Source organism: Nanorana parkeri, unplaced genomic scaffold (genome assembly GCF_000935625.1).
Source record: "Nanorana parkeri isolate BGI_ZX_2015 unplaced genomic scaffold, ASM93562v1 scaffold77, whole genome shotgun sequence".
Lineage (NCBI taxonomy): Eukaryota > Metazoa > Chordata > Amphibia > Anura > Dicroglossidae > Nanorana > Nanorana parkeri.
The window spans coordinates 1,683,222-1,694,315 of record NW_017306345.1 but is presented as its reverse complement, the minus strand read 5'-3'; the positions used below and the strand labels follow the sequence as shown (position 1 = coordinate 1,694,315).

The 11,094-nt window shown below is 37.5% G+C and overlaps 1 protein-coding gene across 1 annotated transcript; it reads right to left on the bottom strand.

Annotated features, from left to right (window-relative positions):
• Positions 1 to 2,586: 2,586 nt before the first annotated feature.
• On the bottom strand, positions 2,587 to 9,978 carry LOC108804893 (acidic mammalian chitinase-like). Its single transcript, XM_018576805.1, has 11 exons — positions 9,947 to 9,978; positions 7,386 to 7,415; positions 6,944 to 7,145; positions 6,102 to 6,158; positions 5,840 to 6,005; positions 5,609 to 5,733; positions 4,381 to 4,504; positions 3,800 to 3,985; positions 3,244 to 3,363; positions 3,010 to 3,151; positions 2,587 to 2,855 (listed from the first exon to the last, which is right to left on the bottom strand). Exons 1-11 carry the CDS (start codon positions 9,969 to 9,971, stop codon positions 2,587 to 2,589), a joined length of 1,446 nt encoding a protein of 481 aa, XP_018432307.1. The 5' UTR covers positions 9,972 to 9,978.
• Between the last annotated feature and the right edge of the window lie 1,116 nt (positions 9,979 to 11,094).

Sequence of the window (11,094 nt, the reverse complement as noted above, 5' to 3'; positions counted from 1 at the left end):
CACACACCCACAATAGGTTTACCACTAGATTCAGTCTTATCTAGTTCTAGCCACAAAGACTCAACACCATCGCTACTATCTGTCATGAGGTCATCTCGTCTGTGTACAGTTAGGTTGTTTTTGACATACATGCATACCTCACCCCCCTTTCTACCAACCCTGTCCCTCCTGAACAGGTTGTACCTTTGTACATTAGTTGCCCAGTCATGTGAGCTGTCTAGCCAGGTTTCTGTTATTCCCACTATATCGAAGTCGTCTTCAAGTAACATAAGTTCGAGCTCCTCTAATTTGTTTGCTAGGCTTCTAGCATTCGTGTACATACATTTTAGTTTAGTGCTAGTGATTCGAGATGGGACATCCTAAAACATTTAATGTGAAAATGGCTTAATGTAGCTTAATGTACCATAATGTGCCTAAACCTCAATCAATTGCCTTGAAACTTTGCACAACCAAAGTTCTCAGCTTCCCAAACCTATCCTGGAATTTTCATGGATTTTGGTTACCCACAAGGCAAATGTGTGACATTAAACTTGTTTTTTGGGGAGCTTAATGTGGCTTAACGTACAAAAAAAACCCCTAGATGTTAACCAATTTCCCCCAAATGTCCTATACTACAAGACTCTATCTATGCCAACATATTCTGAAGATTTTGGGTCATTTGATAAAACATACCAAAAGTTATTCACATTAAACTATTTTATTACAATCCTAAAACATTTAATGTGAACAGCTTAATGTAAAAAGAGCTTAATGTACCATAATGTGCCTAAACCTCAATCAAATGCCTTGAAACTTTGCACAACCAAAGTTCTCAGCTTCCCACACCTATCCTGGACGGTTCATGGATTTTGGTTAGCCACAAGGCAAATGAGTGACATTAAGCTTGTTTTTTGGGGAGCTTAATGTGGCTTAACGTACAAAAAACAACTTAGATGTTAACCAATTTCCCCCAAACCTCCCATACTACAAGACTCTCTCTATGCCAACATATTCTGAATATTTTGTGTTATTTGATAAAACATACCAAAAGTTATTCACATTAAACAATTTTTTTCCTTTTCGAAAACATTTAGCTTAAAAGGAGAACTATGGGGTCAGTGTTTTTCCCCATAGTTCTCCTTAGGGTAACGGGAGGACACAAACTAGCGTCCTCCCGTCACCCTAAGCTCAGTATACCGCGAGCTACAGCTCGCGGTATACTGAGACGCCGCACCTGGAGCGGATCCCGACGTAGATGACGGGATCCGCCCAGCTGCGTGAGTGACAGCTGGCTCTGCCTATCTAGAGGTAGAGCCAGCTGTACCCGCCCCCTCCCCCGTCCGTTCCGCCAGTCAGCGCTGGCAGATCGGAGCGGGGAGAGGGGAATCCAGCCCCTCCCCCTGTCACGGCAGAGAGCCGTGACAGGATCGAGAGGTGAGGGAACCCGGTATGTGTTCCCTCACCTCCCGATCTACTGAGCCGACCTGTGACAGTCTCATTGTCACAGGTCGGATTAGAACTATGAGGTGAGTGGAAATCACTCATCTCATAGTTCTCCTTTAATGTAAAAAGAGCTTAATGTAACATAATGTGCCTAACCCTCAATCAATTGCCTTGAAACTTGAAACTGACCCGAAGTGAAGTGAGCCGAATGCTGTTCGGCTATTCACTTCAGGCTTGTATGACTGATTTCAGCCGCACACCGACTGAAATCAGCTGTACATCGGCTTGCTGCGGCTGGGTACGGGTCTAGGGATCAAGGCATTTGATTGAGGTTTAGGCACATTATGGTACATTAAGCTACATGAAGCCATTTTCACATTAAATGTTTTAGGATGTCCCATTCGAGATTTATTATTGCTTTGTAACAGTTGTTTTTTGTATAGATGCATGTGGAATAAAGTTTGATTTTCTTTGGAAGATCATCGTGTGCTGGTGCTTGTGTAAGTGTGGTCATGTGACTGTCCTGAGACTGTGTGTGTGCCTACCCTGAAATGTTGTGTGTCTTCCTTGACTTTATTTATGTCTACAGTAATACTGCGTGTCTCCAGCTCTGACACTGTGTATGCAAGGGGTTGATTTACTAAATGAGTTGAGAATGTTTACTCAATAAATTGAAGTGGAGTTCACGTTAATTACAGCAGATGTGCAGGTTAAATAAATAAATTGTAATTTGCTTTTCACATAATTAGAGAAATGAAGTGAATATTCATTCAATTTATTAGGTGAGAATTCTAAACTCCTTTAGTAAATCAGCCTTGCTATGCATTCATGTGTCAGCCCTAATACTGTGTTTGTTTCTGCTGTAACACTGTATGTGGGAAGGGACCCTGCACAGCCCTGAAATGCTGGCTATTTTGACCAATGTGACAATATTTTCCAATAAATGATATTTTCCTTACATTTTGGAGTGCAGGTGACCTATCTCCACACCTATGAGGAAGTGCTTATAGTATAAGCTGCATTCTGTTACACAGTAGACAATAACACACTAACAAGTTTAATAATGCCAAACACTTTATTTTTTTGTAGCACTGAACTCAGTTATGTGGTCTCCAAGTAACTTTAGAAGTAAAATACATTAGCATTTCCTACTGTAGATCCTGATTATGCCCAGTTGCAGCACTCACAACTTGGGTCATAGACCAGACCAGCCTGGCAATTCTGCTGGTAGGTGATGCCATTTAGGCAATGCCAGAAAGCATTTTTGTTGCCAGCTACTGGGTAGAGGCCACTGGCTTTTCCAGCACAGAATCCACTCCCTCCAGAGTTGCCAGAGCTCCCACTGCCTGCAGTTGCTGGGGCAGCTGTGGCTGGAGCAGCAGTGGCTGGGGCAGCTGTGATTGGAGCAATGGGAGAAGAGGGTGGTGAGCAACCTGTAAAGGAAGAGAGAAGAATATCAGAATGTGTTTAAGCTCCTTTTTGGTAGTTTTTGAATCAAGAGTTTATATAATTACTGTACACATTAAAGAAAACTTCAGCAGTTAAAATGCATATTGTAGAACCTGTATGAACTAAGGCATAACTCACCAGAAGCCTGTATACCAAGAGCGCTCTTCAGTGTGCTGATCAGAGGATATTTGCCCTGGTTACAGAAAGTACCAGTAAAATCATCCAGATCAATTGCCCAGACCATTGCACCAGCAAAGTTGTTCTTCATCAGCCATTCAGCCTGCAGGTAAAAAATATGAAATGTTGTGTAAGTCTCGGTTTCTATGTTTTGTTTATTTCTGGGGTTTTTTTTTACATATGTAATAAAAGCACCTTTATCTGGAAGCTCTTCTGGTTGTCATATCCCAACCACTCATTTCCTTGATAGGCATAAGGAACATCTTCAGCAGAAGACCACTGATTGGTAGCTCCGTTCTTCAGGAAAGTACAGATCTGAGGGAATTAAAAAAATGTCAAATATTCATATCTTTTTCTATCCAGACCCTAACAGTAATTTCCAATAAAATAATGGACATCTATGGAATTTATTGAATAGGGATTGTAGGTTATCTAGGTTTTTGCATATGCTTATGATAGACACTTTGGTTTTCTCCCACAACCCAAAGCCATATTAGACTTTAGACTAAGTGATGGTATGCTTTGTAACAGTTGTAGCACTTACAATTGTGTAAATGGTTTAATGTACTTTTCACTGCAGAATATATTAGGGGAATATAAAGTAATACTTCAGGAAGTTCTACATTGTACTACCAGCAATTCTTAAAGTGTACTCAGTTTAAAGTAGACTTTAAAGGATAATTTGCATAATACCCTGTGACAAGTAAATATTGCTTTATGTAGACCTCTGCAAATAACCTTGCAATCTTACTTCGTAGTAGGCCCAGAATCCAGATTGCCTGGTGTAAGGTCCAGCAGGGCCAGCTCCAGAAGTAGGGGCACCAATGGCAGTGTTTGATGGATTGCTCAGGATGAAGGTGTGTCCATAGGTTGGGAAGCCAACAATGAGTTTTGAAGCGGGTGCACCATTGTTCAACCAGTAGTTCAAGACATAATCCTGCAAGGGATAGATATATTAGTCCATATGTTTGTGACTATGGATGTGAATACAGTTGTAACTTTATCTAGCTATTATTTTGTGATATGTTCTTTACTGATACATATTTTAAACTTGTTTAGCTGAGATGCACTTACACTTATCATCACAGCATCATTATTGATATATGGGGGCTAATTTACTAAAGCAGTTGAGAATCTTCACTTAAAAACATATGTGGATATTCATTTTAATGATTCAGTCATATGAAAAGGAAATTCCTGTTCACTCTAAAAACCCAGCCAGGTGGAAATCCTTTTCACTCAATTGAATTATTGAAGTGAATACTTACACATTTGTTTGAGAGAAGATTCTCAGCTTTAGCAAATCAGCCCTGTTGTCTAATGAATACTCACCACATTCAGATAGGAGTTGCCACCAGTGGCAGAGGGGTTAGAATACAAGGGGCTGTTTTCTCCGGTGTACCCTTCCCATGAGCCATGCAGATCATAGGTCATGACATGGAAGTAATCCAGAGCCCTAAATATTAGAAAAAATATAGTATTGAAGTGATATATACAGATATCTATGGTCAAGATGGCCACCTACCTCATCCAGCTGATTAGCTTTACAAAAGATTACAGCTTCATAGCCACACAAGGCACACTGCTGGAGGCAATGAGGCTAAATGAGGCAATTTACTCACTTTCCTCCATACACCTAGAACTCTGGAAGAATGGGGCAAAATGTTGCTCTACACTGCTAGCCATTCTGACTTAGGTGTTTGGAACCAGAGTGGGTAATATATACAGTACACAATACTCTAAACAATGAATGAACAATAATGCAACAGTAATAAGGATACAGCTGGTATGCACTAGTAGACAGGGTAGCATTCTGGAACCATTTATGATACATGAAATGCCTTGCCAAGATACATGGGTTGTTGTGTTCTGCCCTAGGTTCTGGCCTATGTTGGCTGCACATAAATCCTAAAGGTGATTATAGACATATTAGTGCACTTGCAACAACATAGTTGAGCTCTGAAAAATAACTGTTGACATTTGGTATCTGTAAAAATAAAAAAAAGGATCACAAACAGTACTTATTTGTGTTGTCACCGGATCTAATATTTTGTGCAGGTATGCTGTACATTCTTTACTGTGATCATTTATTTTAAACTAGACATTTGCTGTCCTTTAACTTTAATTAAACCTGTCACTATTGTGTTTATGTATGAATTAGACAAGTCACTTTTTAATTATTGTAACTGTACAGGCTTACTTATAAAAGAGATATCATTTTCTCCTTTCCAGCTTTAGTTATGTTGTCTAAGGCTGACACTTTACCTGGAGTATCAAGGAGAATTGCTGCCAGTCAGCTTCTAGCCTCACACACTGCACAGAAAACAAAAAGTCGAGGCCAGGTAGCTGACAGTCCAGCAACTAGCAGATTTCAGCTGAACAAAGAATTTGCGAGTTCACAGACAGGTTTCATTTACCAGTAAACCATGCTCACTTTTTTTTTTAGTTTCTTATCATTGATTATTTCCAGTAGAATGACATGCCAGCCTGTATGTCTAGATTCAGACAATTTGTAAAGTTCAATGACTATTTATATTAGATTATATATTCTGATGCTTACTGAGCAAGTTGTGGGATCTGGTAACCAGATTGAATGTTGGAGATACCACCAGCCACAGCAGCGGTCACCATGAGCCTTGGTCTGTTGGTTTGTGAAGCTTCAGTTTCAAAAGCTGCTCTCATTTCCTGTTGACATAAAATTGATTTTATTTCACTGACAATTTAGAATCAGAGTTACATATGATCCTAAAGTCCTTCACTTCTTCCCAGAAGCTGAATTGTATGAGTGTACCTGAACCAGAGTAGTGAAGAGGGCTTTGTCTTGAGGTGGGCTTCCTCTTGATCCAGGGTATTCCCAGTCATAGTCCAGCCCATCAAACCCATACTGACGCAGGAATTTGATCACAGATGAGATAAATGTTTGACGGTTTTGAGCTGTAGAGACCATCTGGGTGAAACTAAGGATAGAAAAAGAAAAGCAAACTTGCTGGAATCTAGGAAGCTATATGTATAGTCCAGTATTCTCACAATATAATGATCTGAATTATTCTTACGGTGCGGTTCCAAAGTTCCAACCTCCTATGGCCAGAAGAGTTTTCAAGTTTCCATTCCTGAAAAGAGAAATTGTATAAAATTTTGTGAATGATTCAACTGTTAGCAAAACCAATCTGTTTAAAAATATTAATTTTCTGAAGTGTAGGGGTTGCAAGAGTAAACTTTTATACATCGAAGTTTAATTAATAAAAGTTCCACAGATTTTGTGGAAATCTGATACGTAGTTGGTTGCATATACCAATTCATTCAGCAACAGAGTGATGTGCAGTTTTTGTATTGATTCTACAAATGGTAATACTGATGTATATGAGATCATATGCATGAAGTCACCGCGCCAGTTCATATGAGGTGAAAATTATTGTTGCTTTAATTAATTTGAATTGCTTTATGCTGGCACATCTGTAACTCTTTGTTTAAATAGCAACTATAGCAACAAATATTGTATTTTCCACAATGGTAAGTACTTGTAAACCATTGTTTTGTAACGAATTGCCATTAGATTAGTAAAATCAAATTGTCCTTTACGTACTGTACGTGTTTTCAATCACTAGCAGCATGTTGGGATTAAACCAAAGCTGCTGAATTATAATTATAATTAATAATAATAATTATTATTATAATTATATTTATCAGTGGTTTTGGCATAGTCTGGTTGTATCTCTTTTATACTACTTCCATTGTAGATGCAACATAGAATGAGGTTTTCCAAATATGCCAATTTTTTTTGTTTTAGATTAATAGCATTATAATGCTGCAGTTAAGCATCTATGTGTTTGCATACTACTAAGATCTTGTCATTTATACTATTTTATACTTATAACATTAGGAATATACCACTTACTGGTTCTTCAGGTTTTGGAAAGAGCTGTACAGGGTGACATCATTCCATTCAATGGTGGTGATCTGATTGTTGGACATACCGGCAAAGGCATAGATCAGGTGAGTACATAGGCATGGGTCAATGTTGTCAGGCTTGAATTTCCCCAGTCCAGGCCTGTATTGGGCCCAGTTTGTAAAGTAGCATGACAGCTCGTAGGCAGAGCCTAGGTGGAACAAGAATATACATACATAATATGTAAAACAGTACATAATTTATTAATATAAAAACAAACAAATACATAAGAAATATACTTGATGAACAGAGCAGTATTTTTAAATGTTTAAATGTTCTTAGTAATGAGTTTTTATTAATATCTTCAATCTTCATCTATTCTAATTCAGGTAAAAGTCTTAAACTGCACATAGTTTATTAACAGTTAATCTTAAAAACATATTGCTCTTACCTATCTGAGCATTCAGCAGGAGTGCCAACCCTAAAAGGCATACAATACAGTTTGGTAAATATTGCATTTAGGTTCATACAGCAGTACAATCAATTAATTAATTACATTTTTGCACAATTTAGATATCATTTTAAGTATAAGATGATTCATTTTAGTTTCTAACACAGAAAATACACATTTCAAGGCCCTTTAGGTTACTTTATCAAGCATGGTATGAAATCTCACACTGAAATAAGTGTTGTTTTAAAATAAAATGTAGAAAAACCTAAAACCAAGTTGTTATCTGTATTCCTATGTTCCATCTGAAAGCTAAAATTAGGCTTGTAGATGGCTTTTCTATAAGCTGATGGACAGGAGGGGAAGATACTTAAATAGGTTTACAGGAGAAAGAGAATGAAGGGTGGATGACAACAGTGCAATAGTGTCCACTAGTATTTCAAAGAGCAGGCAGGAGATGAAGCAAAGGTGCAAAGAGTAGAGGCTTTTACACTCTGAAAAAATGTTTTTGAATTTCACTTAAATATTATAACTATACATCTAGAGTTGTCCTTTAATTGCACAAAAAAGTTTGCACAATGTACGTATGTCCTAAAGTTTGCACAATGTATGTTTAAGGCTGCAATTTAAAAATCAGCTATTACTAAGCTGACTGGAAGTGGGAAGCCTGGGTATCCATAGATATAAGATGACTGTAATCTGCTTTGGTCCTTTTGCAGCCAGATCTGGTGGCAGTATTATATCTATAGTAGGATTCCTACTAGCCAGTTGATCAGGCAGATCATAAAACTTACCCCTTATAGCCATTGTTTCTTTACCACATAAGCGTTAATGACAGCATCTGGCAATGCCACTCATCTACTCTTCCCTACCACTCCATTGATATGAAGAGGAATATTCTGGCAAGTAGAACATTCCTGTTCATGGAACTGTCAGATAATTAGTGTTCTTGATGGCAGCTGTAATATGCATTCACATTAGACTGCCCTCTAAACTAAAAAGCCAGTTTTGAGATGGCAAACATGTTAAAATTTCATGTTGCAATCAGATTGTAGAATCTATTTGGATCTATTGGATCTATATTGAACTAGCTGTAGGACCCCAGTGTCCATAGCTATTGGTAAATCTAAGTGGGATTGAATAGTTTGCACAGACTGCTACATGTAGCCTGCTTTAATGACTCTATTTTTCACCTAACAAAAACTCAGAATGTGTGTTCACTGAAGATATAGCTTAGCTTTTCTTTAAATTAACCTCAATGAGGGAGAATTATATTTAAAAAATGATAAATACTGTGATACATGTTGTATGGCTTATTCTTCCTTTAGCCAAGTGGAAATGAAATGCCATATACATGTATGTGACTATTCATCCATTCACAGCATAAAAGCGTGACATTTCTACAACACACCATGTACAGTTAGGAAAGTTTGAGCTGTTTACTTTTTCATTAGACTATTGGATTGTCTATCTCTTTTTAGAACAAACTTGTGTGCAAGCTTCCATTGCTAACTTATTTTATACATGCAGGCTCTAAACTGTCATCCTTATCCTAGCTTCACTGCAGCTTCACTCTAGACTCAATCTCCAATCATCATTGACTTTGCAGGGCAAGTTCAGACTTTTTAGACTTCATTGACTGTGTGCTTGTTCCATGTCAGTAACTTACTAGCGGTTGGAGTCAGGATCACTAAAACAAGAGCTGACCCTACATTTTTAATAGGTTACTAATGTCAACTTTTATGTTACCGATTAATCGAACTTAATAATCGGCTAACTAATCGATTTTGAAAATAATCGTTAGCTGCAGCTCTACTTACAATTTCACTTTAAAGACCTGTAAAAGTGTGCCAATGTGAGTACGGAAACCATAATTGTGCAAAACAATTTCTGGCACATAGAAAATGGCTTATTGCTAAGTCCATCATGAAATAAACACTGTTATTCACATTGATACCTCTTCTCTATGAGCAGTTGCATATTGCTACAACATGTATATATTGGCGTGAAAAATATGAAGGAACCTCCCAGATAGCTTTTTTCTACTTATTGATTTTGGTATATCTCTTGGAGACTCAATTGTAGAAATCTCTCCACTTGAGTTCCTAGATATGCACCGCTGTGGCCATTATCAGAGGGTTTCACTCATCCTGTTGGATTATAAATAGTGCAGCAGGTGGGGCTGGAACAAACTCAGGGGTTGATAGGAACACCCAAATATTCCAGGTTGGCAGTAAGGGAGGTAAGAATTATGAGATGGAGAGCTTGCTATTGGAGTATCCAAGACATATAAATAGCCAGGGGATGACTGAGCCCACCAGGTTCCTACTATTGCTAACATATCACTTTTAGGTAGACCAGCCTTTTAATAAAAGATAAAACATGTATAACACATCAATATTCATTTTACAGGAAGAAGAATGAAACTTGGATTTGCATGGCATCCTGAATATTATAACCAAAAATGCTTTTAGCTGTAAACCACATAATACAGCGCTTGTTAATAAAATATCACACAAAGTGACATACAAAAGCCTATTATAGTATGGTGAGCTTTAACTTACCAGTGAGGAGGATAAGCTTAGTCATCTTTGCCTCTGTACTGACTTCTCCTGGACAGCCATACCTATTTATACTGTTTTCTCTGGTCCCTTTCTTTATCACGTTGACACTTAGACACTTTCAAAGTTAATATCGTTATGAAATTATGTTTAAATTGTTAGATTTTTATCCTACATTGGAATATCTTGATTACAAAAACAAGCAATGATAAAGATATCTTTTATTTTAATGTGTTGTTTTTGGAAAGCTCCACAGGTTTTTATACAGCAGAAACCAGATAGTGAGGTCATTGGAACACATTCCTCAGTGTACTGTATGTGGAGTCAACCAATGAGGGCTTTGCAGTCATATTCTACATTCAGAATGACAAATATTAAACCGCCAGCCTCAAAAGAACACTGGGACAGTCTGGTAACATTGACCTTTCTTGTTATTTAATCGTCTTTGATTAGAGTTAATTTTAATAGACTGATGACTAGCCAAATAGATATAGTGTAAAGGAAACTAAATAGATGATTGTAGAACTGCTGATAAGTCACGGAATTATGAACCACAAAAATTATACAAAAACTTGGAAACAACTCCAGCCCAAACTTCTTTTTTTTTTAGTTTTGTATAGAATGGTTAGAATCTTTGACAGGTTGTTTTTTCTAGTCCCATTGGAGAGTTCTACCCTTGCATACTTGCACAGAAAATAAATCAAAAATTAGATAGATGCCACTGGAACAACAGGTAGAATGAAAGCTCCCAATGGTGACACATTTCAGTGTCAATTGTCAAAGGGGCCCTATCTTTGGAGGTTTGGTTTATGTCATGTTTCTGAGACAGGAAATAAGCAGTAATCTCTACAACAGGGACACAGACAACAGTAACCCTTCCTCACTAAATTAAAAAATAGAAAAAATGTTCGATTCCTCTTCCTTGAATGCCCTTTATGGACTTATCTTAAACTTGTGAGATTTTTTTCTTTATCTTTTTTTAAATTTACTTGTTTTCAGTAGGTTACTGATCAATGTTAATTCATCACATTTACACCAATACAATTTATAGTAAGGCACTGGCACAGAGTATGCGACAATGGTATTTTATCACCATTCTCTAATATCATTGTGTAACAATCACTATGTATTGCCTTTAAATATTTATATTT

Coding starts and splice junctions, on each gene's coding strand:
- LOC108804893 (XM_018576805.1), bottom strand. CDS start 9,971: ATGACTAAGCTTATCCTCCTCACTG. Junction 5,734..5,839: donor TCTTCACTACTCTGGTTCAG/GTACACTCATAC, acceptor TTATGTCAACAG/GAAATGAGAGCAGCTTTTGA. Junction 4,505..5,608: donor CAGATCCCACAACTTGCTCA/GTAAGCATCAGA, acceptor TCTAATATTTAG/GGCTCTGGATTACTTCCATG.